The following is a 25911-nucleotide window of genomic DNA, read 5'->3' on the forward strand; positions in this document are numbered from 1 at the left end:
AATGAGGCTATTGTGGCCCCCAATTCTATCTTTGTCGTACTTGGGGACCTTTCCCCTCCGTTTTCCAGCCCTTTTGCGTATAAGGCACATCGGGTGAGATATTAGCCTGCGGCACAGGCCTTTTTATCTATATGCCGTGTTACATAGGTGGTGAGGGGGAGCATCGAGGGCACTATAATCTTACATTGGGAACTTGGCAAAGGCGGCCCGTTCTTCTGATTCAGAACTTTACCCAAACGACAGTAGCTGAAATGGGAGGCGCATGAAAAAAAGACCCGTAACTTCATGACTATCTACCAAGAGAAGGACTCCTCCACATATCGAACTACAGCTCCATGTCGTGCAAGACCAGCACATACATACCTAGCGTCGTCACACATCTGCAGTGGACCACAAACAATGACTGTTGTGCCGCCCTCGGCATTTTCCAATTCCGTCGCCAATACCTGCTTGATATCCATACGGGACCCGATTGTTACGTGTGCCTCAAAGTGACCCCAATCCGACGCGCGGCCGTCACCTTGCTCCTCGCGATAATTCTCTTGGCTGACGATCATACCTTTCACTGCATCGACTAGATTGCGGTTTTTGATGCCCCAATAGAGCTTGCTTGTGCCACATGATCGTGCATAGATAGATAAGGAGCTTTGAAGAGCTGGTAAGACTGCGGTGACGCCGACGCCGCCTGCGATACAGAGCGTGTTGGGGTATTCGGTGGTTGGTTGGAAGCGGGTGGGATCTTCATGACCATAGGAAGACTCAACAAGGATCGACAACGGGATGCCTGTATCGGCTTTCTTGGGTAGCTTAGAGGTAAGACCACGTTCGATAGAGACGAATAATGTGATGCCTGACCGTGCGACACTGTTCTCCCCCAGGTTACTGGAGTTTTTGACTGCCACAGCTCCAAGCTCTTTAGACAGTGAGGTCTGATTGGAGTTGACAGTATTCTTAACGTCATTCTCAGCCTGGGAACTTGAGCTCGACACTGTAGCTTCTTTCTTCGTATAATTCCTTGTGCAATTGACAATAGAGAAAGGATGGTTTTCCCACACCCGCCAAGAGAGGGTAGGAAAATAGACAAAGCAATGTCCATCCGCATCCACATCGGGAATGTCGATACGCAGGTACTTGTCATCAACTCGTGTGACGTAGGCCTTTTTGATCCCATTTCTTGAAAAGCGAACGATACGCAGGACCCTTTCATAACCCCAAATAGCTATTGCGATAATGAGCCAAAGCTCGAACCCGCTTGTGTCTTCGAATAGGTACCAGATATGATACCAAGATCCTACCAACGCAATGACTGCAAACACAATGTGCAGAATGAGGAATATCTCATACATAGCTCGACGGAAGGGTAGTATAGAGAAAGGTAGCAACAAGGAGAAGGCAAGTGTTCCAACAATACCCCATTGCCAGTAAAGGACCTTGACGACCTCAGCATGGGAATGAGCCTCGACCATGATCTGAAGCCACATGAGAGAATGTAGAATGACTTGGACTACACAAACCATCGCCACCCAGCGATGTAGAAGAATGAATGTGGAGTAAGACCAGTTTGTCAACCGAAGAAGCAGGCTATTCCTCCCAGCATAAAGCACGATGATAGGGACGTTTGCAAAGGCGATAATACCAGCGCGATTGCCGATGTGACGCATAAGCTCATACCGACGGTCTGGGAAATATGCATTGGGGGTATAGCGAGGGTAGCCATCAAAGGTAGCTAGGGCGTTGATGGCGATAACATAGAGAATAAAGAGAACTTGCCCTCGAGTAGGAACAATGCCGAGTCCCAAGGTGGGAACAGCATGCCTTCTGCCCCATGCTGGAGGATCAATGATGTATGCGTAGAACTTGCTTCGAACGGATTTGGGGATGGTTAGGAAGCGGAATAAAGAGAAGCCGATGGGGATTGCGACGCAGGATATAAAGGCAAGTAGACTTTGCGAGGTTAGTTATCAGCAGCAACAATGCAGAGAATAATTGTCAACTTACGAATACCTGGATTCGATCTTCCCAAGGTCTATATAGCCCTTGACGGAGTTCAAGTAGCTTTCATACGTTGCACCATCGATAGAAATGGTTCGATTGAGCACCGTTGCTTCCGGGGACATAGGCTTGGGGGGCTTCTTGGAGTCCACCTCTGCTAAAGCTTCAGCATAAGAATACTTGATACTTTCGGCCTGATAGATCATCTTGGCTCCCCAGAAGTACTCAACCTTGTACGCCTTGGTGGTCTTCGAGCAGTAAGAAGAGATGCACCAAGCAATTGAGGTCAAGTAGGAAGTGTCATTACCGAAACATGCCGCAGACGGATAAGCTGCAGCACGCTCTTCGGTGGACATCCTGGCGTACTCTGGGCAATCCAACGTGGTGGGCATGGCCCATGTACAAGCCTGTGCACAGGGCAGGGGGTAGTCATTTCTACCATAGCCTTGTAAAAGCTCAGTGGCTGATACAGGGGAGGGTAGTGTCGACAATGCTAAGAGCAGAGCTCCTGGTATGAACAGACCAGTACCACACCTCATCTTTACGTGACTTCAATAACAGAATAAAGTGTCGGGGGAGAAAAGAAGACAAGATGTGTACTAGTAGCAATCAGAATGATCAGATGCAAGCCCAGGGTTTATATCCAACCCCGTCTCGGTAGACACATGCTTATCACCCAGGTCCCTGAGAACTAAAAGGATTGACACAGTAGGGCCGTCATATCCGTGGCGAAACTCTAGATCCATTCTAATCCTCGGTGGTTCGATTTCAAATCTGTTGGTTGGTCTAGACAAGGAACAAAAGTGTGCAAAGGGAAAGTGGCTTTGGATGAAGCCCCGTTCCCTGCACACTTCCAGACCCGGATGTCGCCCGAAATCTCATCGTCAATGGCCTGATCGAACATCCCTGCTTTGCATATTGTCCTGTCTAACCTTTGCCCAAGCCCCGGTGAGTAAACGACTGTTGATATCTAAGATCTGGTCATTCCAAGCATGCCAATTTCTGGAGATAACAGGATGTCACTGCTCATCGACAATTGACTCTTGGCACAAAGTACCGTAGAACAGGCCTCATCTGTGCCGAGACACTGTAAAATCTCTTCCTGTAAACTACTCTTTAACTTTTAACCTTACCTTTTGAGTAATCCAGACCCGCAACCTATTGTGTTTAGATGGGGATCTAACGGCTAACCGGCAACTGAACGATACGATCTATCCCTAGAAAGGTAATGCGACGGAACCACTTGCTTCATGATCGACCCAGCTGATTGATAAGATTTGATTGATAAATCGCTAGCGTGTTGTGGCGCATCGAAACGAAGTTTCGGTGCGGAAGATTCCGCTCAGGTAGAGGATTTTATGTAATGAGATGCGCGATTTTGATGTTCTCTTTATGTTAATAAAACATGATGCAGAGTCAGGATGGTGTTATTCGGTTGACGTAAGATTCTTGTGGTTATCTGGCTATTGTGGATGCTGTGGTCCGGTACTATTTCTTCCCTGTCAGAGTGGTCACGAAAAGCAAAGGCTTTAATGAAAATCGGTTAAGCAAATATATACATCATTGTGCGCAATTTAATATTACGATGCATGTTGCATAACTTCAATTTAGGGCACGGATCCATGGATGGTCTAAACCACTTACTACCCACAGTAAACTCGCAATGCCTACCGGGTGGGTTTTCCACTTTGAGTGTCATTTGCCTCTTCTAGAATAACCATAGCAACGGCTTAGATCCTCCGGTCCTTCATATTTAATCGTATATTATGGCATCAGCTATTGTCGCAGAACATATCATTTCTATTGTTTCCAGCTGGAGAGCACGTTCTTTTCCGTGTTTCATCCATCATCATGACCTTCCTTACTACCACTGTCCAAAAGTGACGTCATGCTACACCTTTGGAGATGGAACAGAAGATAAAACAATTTTTGTTGATTAGATCTGTCAGAGGTCTCAAAATTGCGGCTCATGTCAGTCATAGTTCTGGTGGTAAATGCACCTACAGCTATGTCTACGATGAGAAGCCATGATTGGTACTGGATCTTCTAGGCCGACGCTGTTGCCTAAAGACGAAGGATGCCACCATTAGTCATCTTATTCAAGTCTTACATAAATCCCAATCGAGTACAAAGATATCTCTGACATTGACCTTGTCTTTACATCTTTTTTCTTTCAGCTTTTAGTTCTCCAAAAATGGTATACCTTTATCCTACTGGCGATGCTGATTGCATCACTGCCTACCTTGCCACGGACTTTACAGACAATGAGTTGAAAGAGCTCAAGATAGCCTTCGAATTTGGCGCTTGTTCACGATTCGATCCTCTACTTGAACTCAAGATCGTCCGAGCACCTGAAGACTATTTGGGAAAATCACACCGATACATACGCGCCCGAGAAAATGATGCCGGCCGAGAAGATGCTTTCGCTCTCATTGACGATGAAGCCAAAGAAAGAGGCGGAATATGGTACATTGATCGATTCGCGGAAGAAGATCAAGTTGAAAACGAGACAGCTGAGAGTACCGACGTCGTCATCAAGATTTTGATCCAGCCCGTGCCTTTTGCTCTAGCTGCAGTAAACTACCGTATTGCGAATATGTCAGTTGAAGAGGACCTCGAAACCTGCGGCGTAGAGTTTCCTCTCAAAAACGATTTCCATCAGCCGGAGGTGCTGGATGATCGGGGAATGGACTTTGATGCTCAGCAGAGGTCTTACTCCGCGCGGATTACAGCGGAACCTGGCGAGTTTGAAGAGAGCACTGATGATCAGGATCGGAGTGGTTTCTTGCCTCGTCCCGATAAGGTTGTGAGACTTAAAGAAGAGGTTGCGCGATCCATTGGCGTGGTTAGCAGGTGGACATGGCCCAGTAAACCGGAACCAGCTGAGAATGACGATGGAACGAAGATAAAGTTTCCTCCTGGAAGTGTTCAGCTGCAGCAGAACTACAATCCCGACTTTCCTTGGCCGGAGTACGAGTGGCCGGATGGGTCACTGTGATGGATTGTTAGGTGGCCCTCATTGGAACAAGAACCCTATCGATGTAGTCCTTCGTTCTAACGAAAGTGACGGAATGTGATTTATGTTCCAGAGCATATGTTAGACCACATACTATGTACGAAACGCGATCCATGGTATAAACGGCAAATAAAACCTTCGTATCCTCATCCTCTACTCTCTCCCACCCTTTACACCCAGCTTGAGTGCCAACAGAATTGCGTCTATGACGTTATCATGGACTGCTATTCTATCCGCCTCCGGCAATTCTTCTAAAGCCCCATGCCTTTTCAATACTTCCGCATTGCTCAGCCGGTCACTACCACACAAACACTCCATGAATATAGACCCAGGAGAGAATTCTGTTGAGTGGGCAGTGATAACTCCACGTTTCCGGATCGCAAGTTGAACTAACCCTGATGGCAAGTCCAACCCAGTTCTCCCTATGCGATTGTTACTCCATTTTGCTGGATAAAAAGCATCGGTTCGAGTTGACACTTGTATATCATCGTGGCAGCTTCGCGATGCAGCAAAGTAAATGCAACCAAACATAATGTTGTTGAACGAATCCCTCATGTCGGTAACACTGAGCCATTCCAAAGATAAAAGGTTTCCGACCGCTGTTATAAGACCTTCCTTGCAGGCATGGTAGAAAAGCCTGCCAAGGCTCAGTACTGTAGCCCTCTGTTCCCGATGTATAACTTTATAATTTAGCATACCATAGTTGACAACGGCACATACTAGAAGATGCTCCTCACTTCCAGTAACAGGTACGCGGTACCGGATGCCCATTAGGTCTTGTTTCTGAAAACTCTGCCCAAGAATCTTGGCGGATTTAAGAGCTTGGCGCAGAAGTCTTTGCCGGTCGAGACGGTCAATGACCTGCTCAGGATCTTGGGGCTGTCCTGCGTTCTGCTCCATGCTCTCTCGCTTTATGATTGACAGATATCTGCTCAATTGACTTCGGACTAGGGACAGCGACTCTGTGGGCAGAAAATGAAGCGGGTATGACGCATTTCTGTCGCCAAAAAAGTCGCGCACGGATTGATGCATTAGCTGGACAACGGAGGTTGGTAGGCGGTGGTGCTTCTGCGATTCTTCCGCCGATAAACCAGGGGTGTAAAGCTCAATAAATGGTCCGCACATGGTGTATAACTTCCTCCAGAGCTCATCATAAGTCTGGATGGGCATCTCCCTTTCCCAGATGTCATCTAATGACTCTCCCTCGTCATCGGTCTTGATAAGAGCGAGAGCTTCCCACAGACTCTCGAGTGTCACGTCCCCAATCTCAGCTGCTGCACTAATCCACATCAAAGCCTTTCTGGTATTCTCAATCACCTCAGGCGACCTCCCACCTATCAGATCCTGTAGGATCAACTTGTACAGTTCCACTAGCTCTTCTGGAATTTGATCCACCATACGCTCTAAGTCATCCAAAGTCGCCTTGCCAAGCTCGGCTGCCTCTTGTTGAAGTCTATCCAGGACCAGCTTGACCCAGAGAACTGTGCCCTGGGACTTCCTGAAGATAGCTTCTCGAATTCTTTGATAAACTTCCTCTTCCCTGGAATGACATGCTGCAATAGCTCTATGAACAGCGGAGCGCCGTATTGACCGTGGCACATTTGCTGAGGTGCGACAAGCTCCTTCGAAGTTGAGAGAATGGATCGAGGTCCTCAACGCTTCTACCCCCAGGTCAACTAGTTGTCTGATGTCATTTTCGTTTTCCTTTTCGACAATCAAGGACGGTACACTGTGCAAATGACGCTCCACATTCACATTGTGCCGACTTAGCACAATGAATTTCGCTCTCGAACATGTTCCTGGTCTGACGATGTCTTGGAGTAGTTCGAGAATATGGACATCCTCTGCTTCATCCATCGCGTCAATGACGCAAAAGATCCTTCTCCCTCCACGACAGATTTGGGACAAAATGGTTTCAAGAGTCTCCAGCGCCCAGTGTGGATTATCTGGCTGCCGCCGAATCACTTCGCGATAATGCTGTTTGAAATATCCATCAAAAAGCTCAGAGTCCTGTTGTAGGAACTGATACAGAACTGAACGGGTGAAAGACTCGTGGCGGATGTAGCCGCCTCCTCGACGTCCATGATAAAACCAGTCAGCAACGAGTGTGGTATTGGCCTGGCGCGTGGAAGTAGCATTTTCAAATAGCTTTCTCTGTATAGACCTTGCTAGCACTGTCTTGCCACTGCCAGGTTTACCTCGTATCCAAAGTAGTCCACTGTTGGTAGTGCTGAAGGATTGATAGACCGGATTGGTCCAGATCCAGGTGGCTGTGCCATGAGCGGCTGGCGCGACTTGCGACTTACGGATATTAAGCTCCGCAAACATCAGGGAATCCCGGCATTCTACTTACAACGTGTCAGATAGGCATCTTAGCTGAGAGAAGAAATAATATACTTGCCATTGAGTTCTGTCGTGTCATTGATAATAGGGATTGCTCTGACATCTCCGCTTTCTGCCAGGCTTGTTGCACCACAGAGCAGTGTTCGGGTCTGCGATGTAGATGACCAAAGCTGTTCAAGCGCTGTTACAAGATTTGTGCGGACAGACCCAGAGAGGTAGTTAACATTATCGATTATGATGTCTATCCTTTTCGGGGTGGACTTGATGAGTCGCTCAAGTAGGGGAAGCAAGTGGGTTATGCTGGGCATGCCTGTTTGCCGAATGTAAGCTATGAATTCTAAAGCAGAACCAGCCTGCAAGGACATCGCGTAATCGTCCAATGCTCTTTTTCGTCGTGGGCTTTTCACGAAGATGTGCTGATATATAATGCCCAGTATCCGTATGTTGTTCATGGAACCCTTTATTCCAGCAGATATTTTATGTGGGGGACCTTGGTAAGTACTCCCATAGCTTTCGTCGACCATGAAGTAATCGGCGGTGTCAACCATGTCGCATTTCTGTTCTTGAGAAGGTCCTTGGGGTAGCTCGGCTTTGGAAGATAGGAGCTCATCGGGCTGCGAAAAACAGTTCAGGTATACATTTTGAGCGCCTTCACCGCTTGATTCCGAGATATGCTCCATGAGCGACGCTCCCAAAGCGAATGGAATTTCCATATCCTTTTCCCTTACCATATGTGATGTCAAGCAAAAGAGAACTCCAGATCTGTGCAGCAACCAATTTCGAAATGCTTTACAGTTCAAAAAGCTCATAGACTCCACCACTTCTTTCTTCGGGACTGTGCTCTCTACTTTCTGTGAAAGACCAATCGGAAGAGTCCGAGAGTAGAAGGCATCCACAGCTTCTTGGATCCCTAAATGAGCTTAGTCGGTAGCGGCAAGAGTTTGAGCAGTGCTCAAGGAAAGAGTATGCTCTTACAGGATAGATCCTGGGAATGGTCGCGCTCTTTGGAAGCATCTGCTGGATAGCTATAAGGCGAACAATCTCGGACTAAAATGGTTAGACAACGACTAGAGAGAGTGGATGCCCGTAAACCCCTTACGACTACTTTGAATGTGAACTGGGCCATTGAATGTTGCCCTTGGAAACTGGTTGCCTCGACCTGTGTTGAAATTTTGTGTGTCTTCCAATTTCTGCCATCTATCTTCAGTTCTCTGGGTACCTTTGGAGAGCATTCTGGGCGGCAACAATGGTGTCTCCGCAGACCCAGCCATCTCAAGGCACACGTATGTAAGGGCAATTATGGTATGAAAACGACTTTAACTGTGTCCAAGGAGCTGAGGATTAGCGATTTGGGGAATGCGACCAGGTGCGATTACTTGAGAGTCTACAATAAGAAGAGACTACCCCGCTTGAAGGGCGAACTGCATCATATGGATGCCTTGTAAATCATTCACTTCCAATTGGTCATTGTGGCTAAGTTTAGATGATGGGCATGGTGAGCACGTAAGCTCAGCCTGATTTGATACGAAACTACCTTCCTACCATCGCCCGGCATGGTTAGGAAATCTGCCACCGATGGACCAGGATCATGTCTCGGCATAGTCAGATGGTCTGACCTCTATGAATCGAAAGCGAATACAGAATCAAGCTGGGGGTCTACGTACTCGTCAGTTTAATATTCAGCGTGTTCCTCTACAATAAAAAGAGTTGGCAGGAGAGTATGGCCTGATGGAAAGATACTCCAGGTGCGCATGGACCTCTAAGTAAAAGTGAATATAGAATTGTTAAGGTACATGACCCGGAAGAGGCTTCCTGGAGTTTTTAATTTTACTACAAATTACCACTACAATTACAAGTTTGCCTGTAAACACTTCTAACTAAACTCCCTCAGGTTTATTGTTTCCAATCCTGACTTCACCCTGGAATGTTGCTCCAGGAAATTGGTTGCCAGCACCCGTATTGTTGTTCTGTTCCGCAAATCCCGCGGCATTGTACTGAGGTCCTTCCATCGAGACAAATTTTGCGCCTTGCTCGTCGACCATTGCAGAAGGTTGCATGCTCTTGATTCTGTCCACGAAGTCCTGAAGATCCTCAACATGATCTCGCATTTCTTCGTTACATCCGGTCTCCGACACCAATTCACAAACGCACTTGACCATCCCCTCAAGCAACACTTCAACCATCAAGCCTGACCCCTCGGTGCTGAGAAGCTTGTTATAGATCGAGAATCTCGAGCCCTCGGGTGCCTGAGAAACATGTCTGAAGACAGATGCGGCGCACTCGGCTTTCGACATGCATGCTTTAATTGGAATCTTGGCATTATGTAAGCAATTGTCCAGCCTGTGGCCGCTTAGAAGATCCTTCAGTTGTTCGAGAAGGTCTCCCACCTGAGTAAGCCCTTTCCCAGCTTGGTGGAAGGCAAATCGCAGGCTTTGGTCGTCTTTCACTTTTTCATACTCCGCAGCAGCGTTGGCAAGATGGGACTGCGTTTTGTCGATAAACCCTGGAATTCTTGACATGATGCAGGACCTTGGACAGTAAGCCTTGACTGAAGAGTATATTACAAATTAGCCGATGGGTTAGCGGAAGATTGTCAGACATCCCCGATCTGGAACTTTCCTTGATTATAAGGCATTCCCTCTATGAATCTACAGACAATTGGCACTGCCTCCAGATTGGAGACTTTCTACCACCAAGTGGAGGACTGGCGGGCAAGATTACAGTCCCCTGGTTGTACCAATACATTAGCAGGTATGGAGTTAGAGGCATGTGCTGGGTGTGGTAGCCCTACTGATACGTATCTTTTTATGACTCACTCGGGTGCTTGTGTCGGACTGATATGCAACCCCCGTTGGCAATTTGCGCCGTCACATTCGCCCTGGCTGTGTATATTCTTGTTTGGATGTATAATGTCAAGAAATGCTGGTATCCTGATCCCGTAGCAATACTTCCAATACCTTTGCACAACTCATTGCTTTAACTGGCGAGCTGTGCTGATGGTGTTCTCCACATATTTGACGTGGTCTTCCGGGATAGGTCAGAACACTCCCCTGGCGGTGGCTTGGCCACATCAGCCTGCTTGAGATTGTAGTGGGATTTTCAATCACAATCTGATATACTTCACGTCAGTTCATATTGAAAGATTGGGAACCTTGCGAGGCGAACTGCTCGATCTTTCCTCCCTGCCTCGTTGCCTGGAAGGGTTCAAACCTACTCACTCTCAGTCGGGTTTGTTTCTGGTCTATTTAAACGATGATCTGATAAGTACGAGTGCTATCTTTCGGAACATGATAGAGCTCCTTGAAAATTCTCAATCAGTGATTCGACTTCAAGAAGCTACTCTGTTACCGGGCCTTGCCGCACAAAGGTCTTCTTGCTGTCAACTCTAGCGTGAAATAGATACTTGACAGTACGATGCCTCTCAAGTCTATCTCAAAATGGCGGTCTTCTCTGACTTTAGACCGGCGAAACCGACATGCACTCACCTCACAAGGGGACCTTCAACCTGTTGTACCGTCCGCTGGGTCACAACCTCCACAATCACTTGGTGAGGGCACTATGGCTCTGGATTCTCATCCAAACTCTGCACCAATAACAGCACCGACAAATAATTCCACGCTGGTCGCAACGCCACTCGTCACCTGCAAAACAACTCAAACGAAATTTGACGATACCATAAACTCCCTGTGGCAACGAGCTTACCAAGGTCTCAGGGAGACGGACAGACAGCTCCTTGAAGAATATGAGGAACTGCTGTCGGAAGAGCTCGACTCGCAAACAAGTAAGAATTCATCCTTCCTCATCCGCCAAAGGTCATAGTTAACCTATGACATAGATGACGATAGTCATGACCATAATATTAGTATCTCAGCGGATCCTGATGGTGTCAACAGTGTCACAGTGGTGGATTGTCGCCAGAAACAACTTCAAGTGATGGCTGAGAACAGCCTGCAACGATTAGATCAAAATAGAGCCAATTATACAATATTTGGTCGGGAATTCGTTTTGAGAGATAAGATTGCGCGAACGGCTGAATTTATCAAAGATCTCAAGACTTTTGTTGACCAAGCTGTCAAAGCCTCTCCTGAAGCGTCCCTGGCGTGGGCTGGAGTCTGCACCATTTTGCCCATCTTAACAAATCCTGCCGCTGCAGAGGAGGCTAATCGGCATGGCTTCCTCTATGTCACCTCGAGAATGAGATTTTATTCTGAACTTGAGCCTGTCCTGTTCCCCTCCAATCTCACGCAAGTTATCGGTCTCAGGAAAGAGGTCGAGCATAGCATGGTTCTCTTATACCAACAGATACTCGAATTCCAACTCAGGAGTGTTATAAGGTTTCATAAAGTCTGGGTCAAAAGACTTGCAAGCGATATACTTAGTCCTGGTATCTGGAAGGCCATGCTAACGAAGATACGGGACCTGGAGGGAATCATCGATAAAGACCTGAAGAGAATTAATGACATATCTACAAGGTCAGAAGTCAGCGAACTCAATGATAAGTCCAGCCGGCTATTGGACGTTTTGGACCGATACCTTTCTGGTCCTGGTAAGGGAATGGGTGAGGGTAGCGGGTCATCGTTCTATAACTATGGCCATGGGTGCCAGTACAACACTACTGGTGGGATCTCCTATAATAATATCGGCAGCGGCAACCAATTTCCTGGAGCAAGATTCAGCGGATCGGTATACTTTAGATAGGAATATTATTTCCCTTATCGCACGATATGAATGATTCCATCGGCTTGGAGCGTTTGAACATGTGTCTATTTAAGACCACATTTCAAGCCTCATGCTTGCTAACCAAAGAGCCGGATGCGGGTAGCCATCAAAAGTAATAGTCGAGTAGTTATGCCAGCCAGGGAGCCATTACGAGAACGAAAAGTACAATACATAGATGTGTGGAGAGTAGGTGGTGCTGGAAACTCATGAGAGTGGGTGGGCCCCCAGGCAGCATCTTTGGGGCGTGGCCTGGGCAAAGACACCTGGACGTGAAGTCGCCTAGAGACGTGTCTATATATGGCTTCGTTCTCGCATTGTCAAACCAACTCGTGTCATACACAGCTTTCCTTGTTTTCACTATATCTAAATTTTTAAGCTTTCTTTCTCATTTAAAATCAATACCAAGAACTATCAATCGTTATTGCTTTCTTCACCTAAGCTCAACATGTCACACTATACTGTCTACCTTGTCGAACGTTTGGGCATGCCTCGGAACCATCAAGTCATCTTTGTTGAAACATCACCCGAAAATGAAACGGGCTTACAGTACCATGTCACTGGAACTGTGCAGATCGGTATGGTATTTGAGATCAAGAAAGAGGATACAAGTCCCCGAGAGGAATCATCGTTCGTCTCAATGTCAAAGCTGGGTTTGGTCAAGGCTAGTGACATCGACCGCTTGGAGTCGATCTGTCGATCCAATCCTCCACCATCTAAACAGTTTAACGGACCCCATCGTATCGACAAGACCAAGCCTCTCCGCCGTTGCCAGGAGTGGGTAAGCGAGACTGTTGAGCTTCTTAGAGCTGAAGGTGTTCTTGTCTAGATACACGGCACCGGTATTACAGCTGCTCTTTCTCAGTCGCTTGCGGAGAATGCCTGCCACCATATAGTTCTATCTCGAATACGAGGACCGGAACAATTCTGGCAGAACAGTCATTGTCTCGTGATTGGTATGGCGTCGACTGTATGGGAAGACTACGAGTATGGCATATGTGTGATGGATTGTATAGAAGTTGCCGTTGCAAATTGACTATATACTGTCACCTCGAAACTGCCTGACTTATAATTTCCCCGTCTTGAACTGGTGTAGAAAACCTGACACTGTGCAATCACAAAGCCTTTCTGAGAGTGCCTGTATTAATCTAAGAGTAGGACTGATGAACCATCCGTCTCCACATTGATCGACCTCTCAAGGAATCATCGCTAGGAGCCTAGGGCCATTGTTTAACGTTCCCTGTTCTTCAACAAAATTTCGTAATTCGGATCAGGAGAGCACTACAGAAGGTCAGTCACAAACCCAACGAACAATAGTTAAGACTCACCAGAACCTCGAACTCAATATTCGGTGGCCTCTTAGCCCCCTCACAAAGCTTGATATCATAATTCATCAAAAGCTCAGCCAAAATGAGCTTGATGTTTACCGCACTGAGATATCGACCCGGGCATGCATGACGTCCAAAGCCCCAAGACAAATCATCTCTACCGACGCTAGAGTATTTGTACTTGTTCTCTTGACCGGGCCCTTGACGCATCTTGTAGAACCGTAGACCGTCGAACTCTTTGGGATTCTCGTAGAAGTCTTTGTCGGCGTGGATGGAGCAGGTATTTATTTCGAGCTTTGTACCTTTGGGGACGAACGTTCCGTCAGGCAGGGTCATGTCTGCGACGGCAGCGCGTTGGAATGTGGCTGGAATTGTTAGATGACGAAGCAAAGGTGAACGGAGGACTTACTCAAATCTGGTGAGTTGAGACGTTGACTTTCTTTGAGGAAACTATCAAGCTTCTCCATTGCCGAGGTTGAGTCCCGGTTAAAGTTACCGTTTTGATCTCTGGGCACACTCTCAACCTCTTGTCTCAAGATAGAAACATACTCTGGATGAGCAGCAAGATCATAAATAGCCTGCGTAGTAGAGGAGAATGTGGTAACAGTCCCGACAGCAATGAGCGTCATTTGATGAAGAAGCTGCATCTCGACATCATCCGCCATATGCTCATTCCGTCCATTACTCAAATGATCCAGCATCGTAGGAGGATTTTCAATGTTTCCTCCCTTACGCTTTCTCTCTAACATAGACGCCATCACGCGTTTGCGACCCTTGGCCCATTGATCCTTTATAGCTGCTCGTTCGGGGATGAAGCGGTAGACGAGAGGTCGAAGCCATGGATGCCATTGTTTGAGAGCGCGGATGCAGTCGAAGCAAGCGAGGACGTAGCCTGTTGAGGCGGATTGCCATTCTTCGTCGAGGCTGGCGGCTGTGCCTTGGAAGACACGTGCATTGTTTCTTGCAACAAGGCGGAGGACACGGTCGTGGATTTGGACTGGTGTCCAATCTGATTTGTCTGAGTCAGGCAGGTCGATGTGACTGGGGTTGGTGGACTTACCTTTGTATAGACCGAGGACATTTGGCATGTTCTTCTTTACCATGCCGTGAAGCAAAGGTGTGAAGGCAGCTGGTACAGTTAGTTCTGATAGCTAAAATAGATGAAGAAAGAGTTGCTTACGAAGGGATCCGGTGAGGTTGGCTTTGATCGCATGGATAACGTACTCGGGTGGTCCACCAAAGTATGTATACTCGATTTGCATGTCCTAGTCAGGTCAGCTTGAGGGTTCCTCTACCTCAGCACGATGAACAAACATTATCAATTGACGCCTTAAAGCTGAGTGCGGGATGACTCTTTAGCGTATCCAGGAAGCCAGGCGGTATGACAAGCTTAACCCCTACAAAACGTTAGTCCTGTCAAGAAACGCCAGAATGGTCCTCCATACCGTCCTGTGTATCGAGCCCAAAGACTTCATTTTTGAACTAAACCGTCAGCGTATCGCCTCACTAACAACATCCTGCCTACCTTGGCATATCCTTTGGCCATGACGGCTCGGGGATTGAAACAATACTCGAGAGCACGCTTCCTTGCATTTCCAATCTCATCATTGAGTAGAATCGGGACTTTTGGTGTCGGGCTGGAGGTCAAGTGTATCACGACACCAAAGAGTATTGCGGCCAGTGACAGTACAACGCCGGTTACAAAATATCCACCTTGGGGATGATCGGCCCATCGCTGGAAGGCAAGGTGAAGTTCTGCAAAGTACGTGGAAGCCATGATTCTGTGTGCATAGCGATCGGGATAAGCTTTTCACAACCCATCGAGCAATGGTAAAGGACTTCAACTTATATGGTAGACCGTGGTCAATCCTGTTGATTGCTTGCTCAATCGCACTAGCTATTGTTCTTCTCGGGCATCTCGCCCTTCAATACATCATGAGGGGCCCTGCGTATCAATGTGTCTGTGTGAACCCATTGTCATAATTTGCGACATTCTAATTGACTGGCTATCGGAAGTTGTTCTAGCCTTGAAGCCACCCCATATTGTTCTTATTTGATGGCTGCTAGAGTGTAACGTCTCGAGGGGTTGGTGGCTGCAAGAACAATGCTAAAGTGCCTGGCTTAGCGGCCACACCAAGAAGCTTTGACAGCAAACGGTCCTCGTCGCGAAAGAATTGAATCAGATCTGGTGATATTGGATGTGAAAAGACTCATATTCCGAAGCTGTCATTGAGCGATGCACTCGTCCTGTCTACTCATTGTTGACGGACTCGCACGCGACAATGGTATTTGCAAGCGGCGACAGATTGAAGTAAACGTAAACATATTATCATTACAATTCCATACTATGAAATATCTAGTTCGACTTTTGTGACTTTGACTCGTGCTTGGCCTTCTTCTTGTCATGCTGCTTATTAACATGCTCAACATCCATGTCCTTCCCAACAGCAAGCAAGTCTCTCTTAATAATCGCTCTAATATGAGCAAATGCACAGACAAACCACAGCGCGACGAGAACAACAGTCAAGGCAGAGCCAAAAATCTGGATACCACGAGAAGACAGGTTCTTCCCGACGTTGATGGTTGCAAGAGCGAGACCGACGTTGGGGAAGACAAGCGCCCACCAGGTGAGACTAAATTCCATGTTGCGCACACCTCGAAGGACGGAGAGAGCGGACAGGGCAGAGAACCAGATGGCGACGAGCCAGATGAAAAGGCCGACGGCGACGGAGACAGCGTACCAGACTTCACCGATGGGGAAGCTTAAACTACCGAGGAAATCGCTTGGGAGAGCGGACTTGGCTTGGGTGCCAAGTGAGATGAGACCAGCGCATGTGAAAGCTGTAAACGTTAGCATCGGGTCCGAATTAATTAATGGGCAGGGGTATCTTACCTGTAGGTCCAACAGCGATAAACATTCCAGGCCTCTTGGACGCAGCTGGCAATGGATGCTGGATCAGACGCGACAAATAAACAGCGTAAATGAACAGGGCAAGCATCCAACCAAGACCCTGGCCCATAAGACCTGCAACAATGATCTGCACAGCGCTCCATTGAGGCTGACTCCCCGCGATCTTAGCGGCCAAAATACCAGTAACCAAGAAGGGATAAGCAGGCAAAATCCAAGCTGGCAACGCCTCAGAAATGTCCAATCTCTCAGTCTCAAAGATGGTGTGATACTGCGACACAGCGACAATCATTTCGCATGCATAGTATATCCAGAAAACGACCCTCATCGCGGTCGTGAACCATTCGCCCGTCGCAGGTCCACCGTACGATTGCGCGCCATTGAGGATAAGCGCAATAGAAACCCAGAATGAGCCAAAAAAGAAGGATTCGGATGGATGATGAAGACTTGTTGAGAATGCCCGTGGTTTCATAATGAAGCGTGCAAGTATCAGGGTGGTAAACGTGACGAAAAGCACCAGATTGAGGATAAACACAATCTTGCCAATTGTTTGAAGCCCGGTAAAAGTGTATGGCTGCTCCCCAAGCAAATTGGCGAGACCACCTGTTGACATTGTGCAGGGAAACCAAGACCAAGTAACCCTCACAACGCGATCCTTCAATCGTAAAGGCGCTTGGTTATCGCCCGGGAAGGCCTTGTTGCGCTTCTCGGCTCCTCGTTCGAGATCGACATGTTGGCCTTGGAGGTTTCGCGCGTAGCCATCGTCGGTCGCGTTTTCGTGGTGCTCGTCGCTCGTGGAATCGTTATTGCGAGACATTTTGCCGTCTCTTCGTTGTACAATACGGCAATCACTATACTCAATTCACATGTTCTGGAGTCCTGTTATAATATTTAAGTCTTGACGATATTTTCCTTGATTCATCATTCCTTGGCTTTTCGTGACGCAAGCCAAGCAGCGCTGGGATGCCGTCACCCGTGGAGTCATGGTCCACTGAACGGAGCAAATAGCCCTCGAGATTCGATGACTTTTAGCTTGCAAGGGAAGAAAAACAGAGTTTCAGACCATTTTCTCCACAGGCTTGTTGTCGATCGGCAATAGCGGCAGCTTAGCGGGAATCAATTGCGATCAATCCATCTACGTCAGATTCGACTTGGAGCAATCATTACAAGTGATCAAGCTAACCAGAATTTATTTGCCAGGTCGCTCTGTTTAGCTCATGGGTAGGTCCAGGTAGCTGGGATGCTTAGAAGAAACAGTGCTTCAATTAGCGCATGCGAAATGGTGGAAAGTCTCCTAGCATCATCAACACTTGGCGTTGAGTCAGTAACCACGCCAAGGTAAATCATCATCATCATTCAATTCATTCTCCAATTTTCAGTTTCGTCAACCCCAGACTCGAGATAAGAGAGTTTGCCAATCCCGATACATGGATCAACGTTGCTAAATAAGCTTAACAATACTCAAAATGACCTTCCAAGAAACTTACCCGGTACCGCGACATGCAAGTTAATAAACGACAACACTTGTAGAGCCGTGAATCGACAAATTGAAGTCGTTTCTGAATCTTTTACAATTGTATTAAATGTTTAACCCAGCCTCCCTTAGCTTTTACAACTTTCACAGATTGTACGGCGGACGATCATTCCCATCGTTTTTAAAAAAGGTATGAGTCTTTAAAGTTTTATCCTGGAAAACCTTGAGTAGTCGCGATAACATCATTCCTATCGGCTCCTGTTGCCAATACCACACGTCTCTGGTTCTGATCCTGCATAAACTTGATAGGCCCTTCAGGTAGGCTGTCACCAGAGGCTGTCCAGTTCATGTGCTTACGGAGACCATCGTCAAGCTTGGGTGTCATTCCGGCCGTATAGGTGAACTTTCCTCCGTACTCAGTCGGGATGTTCTCCACGTCCAGCAAAGGCGTCAAGGTCGATAGCGAATCCTCTCCAGATGGGACTATGATGAGTTTGGCCGCTGTTCGGGGATCGACAAACTTGGACAAGATACCCCAGATCTTTCCAAAATATGCCGGCGCATTCATGACCTGTTTAGCTAATTAATGTCTTTCAAGTCCAATCTTTGACGGTACTCACATAGCAACGTTCCACCATCTCAGGGTAACAAATCGCCAAAAGCTGACTGACATCCTGAGCATACCCCTTCAACGACCAAGCTTGCCTCAACCCAAAACTCGCTGCGTTAATCACATAAACAGAACTAACAACAGAAGAACCTTTTGCTTGGCAATCTGGCATTGATGCACAGAGTGGAAGAACGAATCGTGTCATGTAATCGTGAAAGATAGCGGTATGCTGGCTTCTCGCAGTCGGTGTTTGACTCGCGTTGTACTTGGCCATATTCTCGGAGGTCAATTGTCCGACGTCAAACATGCAGATAGGCAAACCGCGCTTGTCGCGACGGCCGGACCAACAAGGGTACTATATCTTGTTAGCATAGCATCAAGAATGAACCGTGGACATACCATCTTTCGCGCTTCTTCAAAGTCGTTTACGGAAATGGCGTCGTAAGCTGAAGTGGCTTGTGTCTCTTTGCGGATTGATAAGGCTTCTTCGTATTGGTTGAGAGCACCCTGGGGATCAAAGCCGCGGCCTTGAAGAAATCTCCTGGAAGCTAATCAGCCGCGCCGCAACGGACCAGAACGTAAGAACGGGAACACACATGAAGGTTGCTTCATCATTGAGACCATCAGGGACATCGCCCTCTTTCAGCTCTTGGGGCCGCTGAAGATGACCTCGTTCATCGAGGCTTTGCAAAAGAGCCTTCAATGCCTCTTGCTGAGAGAAAGTAGGAATCTCGACAGTTGGGGCTTCGGTCTGAGTTTCTGTCGCCATAATGGTACTTGCGAGAAAATTGACAAGAATTACTTCCGCCCGTGCGGAAATGAATAGTATGCGCTGTCTTATCTACCTGTAATGAGAATTAGTATGTCTTCGATCTGAACCCAATAACACCACGTACCAGTCTATGAAGTGAGGATGACGGTTCGGTACGTGCACGGTAGTTGTGAAAACAGCCTAAAATGAGCGCGATCTTGAAAGGACGGGAACCAGAGGAACCTAGTAAGGTGCGCTTCTTTATCTGGCTACAAATGTTCCCCTGACAATTCCTTGAATAGTCGCACAGGAAGGATTGCGGGTCAAGTCAGCAGTCCTTGATTGGCTCTTGTCTGTGATGATCTACTAAGCTTACTCGCTGAAAAGATAACACCTGTTCTTGTCTCACAGCCTTTTTTTCCCTTCGGAGGGTTTTGACCGGAGGGTTTTTGACGTCACAAGATAATCATGGACTTTGCGGCTACTTGTGCCAAACTTCAGCTCCCTCACACTATCTTTGCGCACGGAGGGAGATCGTCCAACTAACCTCCACATAGTTAAGAAATCATCTGGGCTGAGATCTACATTCCTTGAGACATTAAATCTTTCCAGTCATTAGATAAAAAGCCAGCTCAGTGACGGAGCCATGACAGATTCTGAGAAAAAGCTAGAATAAATAAAAGTGGTACAGTTGAGATGTTGACATAAATAGCACAGATGTTCCCGGCTGTCGTTCGTGGTGTTTCTTTCTGCGTAAAGGAAAATCGGTAATATGGACCCTTGCAGCAGAACTTCTGAGCTTGTGGATATCTCCCGCTTTGATACTCAGGGTCTCTGTGCCGAGTATCAGCTACGAAGACACAAATTTGAAGATCTGGCTGATGCCGGATGTCATCAAGCGAGATCTGATTGGATCAAATATGTTGGACCAGTCAATGAATTTGGAGGCTGTAATCATATCAATGGGAACTTCTCTGCCGTAGTGCTGCCATTGTGTAAGCCTGATCGGTTGGAGCTTGTGGCATATGTCCTTGAGTACGCATTTCTTCACGATTCCGTCCTCGAGGCCGAGGATACATGTCCGGTAAGTTGGGTTTAATCATCAGAAAATTCAATATTGATTCTGGGGTCAGGAAGCTGCAAAGCAAGCCAAGTCTGGTATTCGTCACATCCATGAGAAGATCATGGGCCGACTCCTACAGACGGATGAAATCTGCGCCAAGAGGATTGCAAAGGTCTGGAAGGAGATGATTGCTACGACTATGAGAGATAAGCGTGTCGACTTCCAGTCGATCGAAGATTATTTGGAGTTCCGAATGGTTGACACAGGGGCACCGTACGTTGCATTTATACCTCGTCAATACCGACATGTCTAATATTGAACAGATTCGTCGAGGCCATCATGCTCTTTGGAATGGGCATGACTCTGACACCTCAAGAAGATGCAGAACTTGACCGTATCATCCGTCCATGTTTTGCCGCCTTGGCCTTGACAAACGATTACTTCTCTTTCGACAGAGAGATAGAAGAGGAAGAATCATCGATCCTCATCAACTCAGTTGCCATTGTCATGCGTCTTCAGAACCTGGACATTCCCTCAGCCAAGATTGTGATTAAGGATACAATACGAAAGTATGAGAAGGGATTCATGAGACAAATTGATGAGTATAAGAAGCAGAAGGGATCTGTGCCGGAAAAGATCGATCGGTACATGGAGGCCATGTCTTACCAGGTCAGTGGTAATTTGGTTTGGAGTTTGAATTGTCCTCGATATAATCCTGATTATCGCCATGGATTACAGTCTTGTCAGCAAAAGGTTTAACTCAACCTTATTTTAATAGTTAGTGTGTAGCCGGCGGGTGGTCATGATAGTGCGTCCTTAGTCGCAGGAATAATAATTGTTCTATGCTGGTCACCAAAATAGCCTCTACTAAATCATGAAAAGAGACTGACGCGAATATTACTAATAAATACGCGAGAACTCAATTAGTCTCCACTATATTAACGCGATGTCAAAGACGTCACAGGCACGGAAGTGGTTTGTAGTTGGTATAGCAACATCTGAGTCTGGCGCTCATGGTGACGTACTCGACTTTGACGCCATGAGCATATATGAAGATTCGCAAAAGTTCCAATTTCACAATTGTCATCAACATCATCAATTAGATCAACACTGTTACTATAACCAAAATGTCGGCTCTTCGCTTCTCTCAACCTCTTCTCCGTCGCGCAGCCCTGCGCACGGCAAACACCACAACCCGCCGCTTCCTAAACACCGAATCCGCACCAACTCTCTACTCAGCCCACGCAAAAGCCATCGGCGCTCGCAAAGGCCGTATCGAAGGCGAGAACCTCAATGTGGAACTCACCATGGCCAAAGCCCTAGGCGGGCCTGGCGACAAGGGAAAGACGAACCCCGAAGAACTCTTCGCTGCTGGCTACGGCGCTTGTTTCCAATCTGCCATGAACGCGTGCGCTGCGCAGATGGGTATCACAATGCCAACAAACACTGAGGATAGTGTCGTTGACACAACGGTGCATCTCGTTGGAGATATGAAGGAATTGGATATGAGTCTGCGTGTGGATATGAAGATCAAGGTCAAGGGCTTGGCGAAGGAGGATTTGGAAAAGGTTGTTAAGAAGGCGCAGGAGGTTTGTCCTTATTCGAGAGCTACAAAGGGTAATGTGGCTACGAACTTTGAGTATGTTCAGGGATAATTAGAGACAGGGGAAATTTAGCAAAAAGCGACAATCACAAAGCCGATAACACAATGTATTATTCTGATTTCTAAGTCTTTGAACTCAGCCTAGCAGACAAAGTGAACATATGGGATCCAATAAGTATTATCCAAAGAGCCCTTGCTCTTCTTATGTAGCCGCCTGGCATTTCGGGATTCCCCTTCCTCCATATGACGATCCCTCAGCGCGCGCTGCGCTCGATGCAATCCTCGACAAACAGCATTGTAACCAGCGCCTATTTTTGCATCGCCCATTCCGGTTATGTCGCCATGAAGGGTGCTGATTGGCATGTCTACACCACCCCGAACTTCGTTCGACGTGGACTCGCCACGAGAAAGCTTTGCGTCGATAAGTGTCCGATATCCCACCACAAACCGAGGCGAGAAGCCCTGCCTCTTACATTGTTCAAGCCATAGCTTAGCTTTCGTTCCGCTTTCTTCACTTCCCAATATTGATATGAAGAGGTCATGAGGGCTCTCCAGCGTGTAAACCCTTCCACTCTTGGCCTCGACACGATACGTACTGCCTTGCTCGTGACGGACCAAGAGGTTCGCGAATCTGGTGGCCATGATTTCGAAGAATCGTTCCGATGAGGCGTCGACAGCCCCGGTGAACTTCACATCTTCTATTATAGAGTATTCTGAGGGGGAAACTATGTATAGTTTCTTTACATCGGCATATGGCTGGCTTGTATCTGGCACGAAGCTTGCCAATGGGACATGTCTCACTACAACATGTGCGGGATGACAAAAGAGGGGCTTGATGGATGTCAGCGGATAAGCGCTGTCATGGAGCGGATTTGATTGAGCATGGCCACAGTGACGGAAGCCTCAAGGTCCAAATTCTTTGACAGACAGATAAAGTAGTCCCCTGGTTCGTCACACGCTGAAAGATGGATCAGGTTGGTGCAAGCGCACAGAATGATCGCCAACGGGGTTCCTCGAGCATAGCCAAGTAGGGCATGTCCGAACAGTGTGCATGCAGCCTCTCCACTCTCATTCGTAACCCACGCATGCATGATACAGAAAGAGGAGCTCGGAAATTTTGATCAATTGGTGAAATGCCTCATATGACAGTAGATACGATTGAGTAAAAAGCCTCTCATAGAGTGAGTGACAACTAAATCCCCGAGTCATCCCAATCCTGACGAATCAACTCCGCACCCTTCTCACCGATCATGAAAACAGGGCCAACAATATTGACATCCGGCAAAACAGGAATAATACTACAGTCAACGATTCGCAGACCATCGACGCCATATACCTTGAGGCGTGGATCCACGACACCTCCATCAGCCTCGGGAAGCATCTGATTCGTGCCAGAAGCGTGCCAATTCGGAATAGTATTGGCCTTTACATAGTCAAAAATCGCGTCTTCGTCATCGTCATCTACTGCTGCACCAGGGCTGACTTCGCCGTTGTTGGCGCCGTAGGTATATCGCGACAGAGCGGGATGAGCTAAAATCTTGCGAAGATAGTGGAAACTTCGAATTGCGATTGCACGATCTGCATCATTGGTATAGTACTGTCAAAAGTCAGAATCAAATTTCGACAGATAGAGCTCGGCGACTTACATTAGGGTTAATCTCGGGAGCCATCATCATCGAAGTACCCTTCAGCGTGATGTTACCTCGCGATAGAGCGACCATACTACTCGCCGTCAAAGAGATGTATGACTCATTGGGAAGTTGCTTGTAGTATGGCGTCGGTCCAGCAGGATACCATGTCGACTCGAAAAGATACTCGATATGAGATTGGTCGGCAAGACCAGCTTCTACCACTGCGCCTGCACCGATCTCGAACAGTTCCTGTTCGGAAAGTCTTTGGAAGCCGTTAGTGATACCCGTCGGGGCTGTGTATGGACCGGTTCCATTGTTGTAGAACTCCTGTCACAGTGTTAGCAAGTCATCAACTTGAGTTTATGAGGTTTCTTACTTCTTGAGCTGCTTCTAGTAAGCTATAGTCCGCTGACAATTGAGAGGATGAGAACTGGATGTCGTCTTCTACTCTTGCCATGATACTAAAGACGCTGTGATCATTCAAGCTGGTTATGGTCAGTAAGCTTGTGCATCTTGTCATAAAGTATGTAACTCACTTTCGACCAATGTTCTCGTTAATCAGCACGGGTTCAATGGCGAATTTCTCCAACTCAGAAGAAGGACCAAATCCCTACACCGTCATGTCAGACAGACTTTGATGAAAGGAGCGGAATTACTTACCGAAACCATCAAAAGCTGTGGTGATTGAAAAGCACCCATGGCAACAATAACTTCTTTCGAAGCGTGAACTTGATGCGTCCTCCCTGTAGGGTGATCCATAAATCTCACCCCTGTAACCTTTGGTTTGTCGCCTTCAGTGTTCGACAGAAGCTGCTGCACAGGCGCATAGTAAAGAACATCAAGGTTCTTCCTATCAAGAGCTTGCTTCAGATATCCATCGTAACTAGAGCTGCGAAGAAGGTTCTTGTCAAGCGTGGCTGTCCCTTGTTTCACGCCTGTGCTGTTTCCGGTGTTGTAGTCTTCAACGATGGGAATGTTTGCGGCTTCACAGGCATTCATAAAGGCGATACTTGTTTCTGGGACGTAACCTTGATGAGCAATTTCGAGAGGTCCGTCGCTATAGGCTGAGCTGTTGTAGGTTTTGTAAGTGTCGTCAAAACCCTTCGATTCATTTTGTGGGTTAAAATGGGTGCCCTGCGATGTTAGTTTCTTCTTTTAACAGCACCAAATGGAGACCTACCTTGATGAATAGAGGGTAAACATCGTCCCATGACCACCCAGGGTTTCCTCTCGCTTCCCAAAGATCGTAGACTGTAGATGTACCGCGACCATAGTAGAAGCCATTTATCATGCTACTTCCACCAAGACCCTTTCCGCCTAGTTCAGTTAGACAACTTCCCTTATCTAGAAGATTGAAACTCACGGTGGTAGGTGAGAATCCTTCCATCAAGGCCTTTTTGTGGCGCTGTATCGAATCTCCAATCAATTGGCGATCCTGTCAATTGTTAGCACGCAATCGCTCGGGGCAGCCTTCAATCTTGCCTGTAATCAGCGAATTACCACCCAATGGCTTGTAAGCTGCAACGACATTGGGATCTGGGCCGGCTTCAAGGACAAGGACGCGAAATTTGCCAGACTCGGTAAGTCTGTTGGCCACTACAAGACCTGCGGTTCCGCCTGTCTATCTATCAGCAAGAAGCTCGGAGCCACCGAATTGATTGACCTACCTCCAGCGATGATGAAATCATACTCATCTTCAATCGTTGCTCTCTCGATTCCCTTAATTGGACGAGCGAATGTGTTTTGGACACAAAAGAAGCCAATGGCTAGAGCGAGTGTAGAGCCAAGCATCGTGAACACAACGATACTAATCACGTGTAAGCGAACGAGGGTGCCAAGGAAACAGGTGAGCCCCAAGTAGGCTCTGCGAAGATCACAAGAGCGGCAGAATCAAGGCCTGGCAGAGAGCGAGAATCGTTCATTTTATGCGACTTCTCGAGCGGCATAAAACACCATATACAGGATTTTCCCGCCAAGCTGACATGGTGCGCCCAAGTCTCGAATCTAGCTGCGCCTTGGACGTCATTCAAGTCTGTCATCTCGATTTACCAGTTCAAAGGAATCAATAGCCTGCATTGAAAAGCAAACAAAACGAGCTACCCCGCACTAAAGATCCTGGATCTGGTAAGCTTGAGATCCTTCTCTGCTGTCAACCAGCTCTAGCCAATTGGACGTTTGTTTGCATGGTGGAAGATGACGACGTTGCGACCGTTCGGAGGCTTCGATTATAACGCTTAACTTTAACCTTAAAGATCAGTCTAAAATCATGGCAGATTGAAGCTAGCTATTATATAAAGTTCAATTAGGCGCACCATGGTGTTGCCGTGATTGAGACGAGAGACGCGATTGTTGGCTCTCGGGTAACAGGGAAAGCGATGAACTGCAATGATGCATATACGGAGACAGAATCGACATAGTTGAATTAAAGCTTATTGAGTAACAGTAGTTGTATCTCCTATTTGATAGTGCCGGCTCT

At 47.3% G+C, this 25911-nt stretch overlaps 11 protein-coding genes across 11 annotated transcripts; 4 read left to right on the forward strand and 7 right to left on the reverse strand.

Annotated features, from left to right (window-relative positions):
- Positions 1-180: 180 nt before the first annotated feature.
- Positions 181-2348, reverse strand: FIESC28_00840 (uncharacterized protein; the record flags this gene model as incomplete). Its single annotated transcript, XM_031154991.1, has 3 exons — positions 181-226; positions 364-1944; positions 1999-2348. 3 exons carry the CDS (start codon positions 2346-2348, stop codon positions 181-183), a joined length of 1977 nt encoding a protein of 658 aa, XP_031020931.1.
- A 1838-nt stretch (positions 2349-4186) lies between these two features.
- FIESC28_00841 (uncharacterized protein) lies at positions 4187-4990 on the forward strand (the record flags this gene model as incomplete). The annotated part of the gene is made up of 1 exon (XM_031154992.1): positions 4187-4990. The coding sequence occupies one exon, from the start codon at positions 4187-4189 to the stop codon at positions 4988-4990; it is 804 nt and encodes a 267-aa protein (XP_031020932.1).
- Positions 4991-5161: 171 nt separating this feature from the next.
- FIESC28_00842 (uncharacterized protein) lies at positions 5162-8583 on the reverse strand (the record flags this gene model as incomplete). The annotated part of the gene is made up of 7 exons (XM_031154993.1): positions 5162-5211; positions 5707-6548; positions 6600-7126; positions 7207-7309; positions 7406-8261; positions 8327-8398; positions 8451-8583. The coding sequence occupies 7 exons, from the start codon at positions 8581-8583 to the stop codon at positions 5162-5164; spliced, it is 2583 nt and encodes an 860-aa protein (XP_031020933.1).
- Positions 8584-9228: 645 nt separating this feature from the next.
- Positions 9229-9870, reverse strand: FIESC28_00843 (uncharacterized protein; the record flags this gene model as incomplete). Its single annotated transcript, XM_031154994.1, has 1 exon — positions 9229-9870. The coding sequence occupies one exon, from the start codon at positions 9868-9870 to the stop codon at positions 9229-9231; it is 642 nt and encodes a 213-aa protein (XP_031020934.1).
- Positions 9871-10765: 895 nt separating this feature from the next.
- Positions 10766-12049, forward strand: FIESC28_00844 (uncharacterized protein; the record flags this gene model as incomplete). The annotated part of the gene is made up of 2 exons (XM_031154995.1): positions 10766-11132; positions 11187-12049. 2 exons carry the CDS (start codon positions 10766-10768, stop codon positions 12047-12049), a joined length of 1230 nt encoding a protein of 409 aa, XP_031020935.1.
- A 466-nt stretch (positions 12050-12515) lies between these two features.
- Positions 12516-12896, forward strand: FIESC28_00845 (uncharacterized protein; the record flags this gene model as incomplete). The annotated part of the gene is made up of 1 exon (XM_031154996.1): positions 12516-12896. One exon carries the CDS (start codon positions 12516-12518, stop codon positions 12894-12896), a length of 381 nt encoding a protein of 126 aa, XP_031020936.1.
- A 401-nt stretch (positions 12897-13297) lies between these two features.
- Positions 13298-15172, reverse strand: FIESC28_00846 (uncharacterized protein; the record flags this gene model as incomplete). Its single annotated transcript, XM_031154997.1, has 8 exons — positions 13298-13348; positions 13396-13760; positions 13805-14404; positions 14456-14524; positions 14576-14660; positions 14710-14792; positions 14841-14877; positions 14921-15172. 8 exons carry the CDS (start codon positions 15170-15172, stop codon positions 13298-13300), a joined length of 1542 nt encoding a protein of 513 aa, XP_031020937.1.
- Positions 15173-15751: 579 nt separating this feature from the next.
- FIESC28_00847 (uncharacterized protein) lies at positions 15752-17120 on the reverse strand (the record flags this gene model as incomplete). Its single annotated transcript, XM_031154998.1, has 2 exons — positions 15752-16236; positions 16289-17120. The coding sequence occupies 2 exons, from the start codon at positions 17118-17120 to the stop codon at positions 15752-15754; spliced, it is 1317 nt and encodes a 438-aa protein (XP_031020938.1).
- An 865-nt stretch (positions 17121-17985) lies between these two features.
- FIESC28_00848 (uncharacterized protein) lies at positions 17986-19156 on the reverse strand (the record flags this gene model as incomplete). The annotated part of the gene is made up of 4 exons (XM_031154999.1): positions 17986-18348; positions 18398-18742; positions 18787-18928; positions 18984-19156. 4 exons carry the CDS (start codon positions 19154-19156, stop codon positions 17986-17988), a joined length of 1023 nt encoding a protein of 340 aa, XP_031020939.1.
- A 754-nt stretch (positions 19157-19910) lies between these two features.
- On the forward strand, positions 19911-21856 carry FIESC28_00849 (uncharacterized protein; the record flags this gene model as incomplete). The annotated part of the gene is made up of 4 exons (XM_031155000.1): positions 19911-20222; positions 20272-20474; positions 20525-20870; positions 21305-21856. 4 exons carry the CDS (start codon positions 19911-19913, stop codon positions 21854-21856), a joined length of 1413 nt encoding a protein of 470 aa, XP_031020940.1.
- Positions 21857-22996: 1140 nt separating this feature from the next.
- FIESC28_00850 (uncharacterized protein) lies at positions 22997-25226 on the reverse strand (the record flags this gene model as incomplete). The annotated part of the gene is made up of 9 exons (XM_031155001.1): positions 22997-23401; positions 23451-23762; positions 23812-23920; positions 23972-24045; positions 24096-24569; positions 24616-24752; positions 24799-24870; positions 24936-25052; positions 25103-25226. 9 exons carry the CDS (start codon positions 25224-25226, stop codon positions 22997-22999), a joined length of 1824 nt encoding a protein of 607 aa, XP_031020941.1.
- Positions 25227-25911: the final 685 nt, after the last annotated feature.

The sequence above is a fragment of the Fusarium coffeatum genome (assembly GCF_003316985.1).
Source record: "Fusarium coffeatum strain FIESC_28 chromosome Unknown BRIP53273_contig_24, whole genome shotgun sequence".
Taxonomy (NCBI): domain Eukaryota; kingdom Fungi; phylum Ascomycota; class Sordariomycetes; order Hypocreales; family Nectriaceae; genus Fusarium; species Fusarium coffeatum.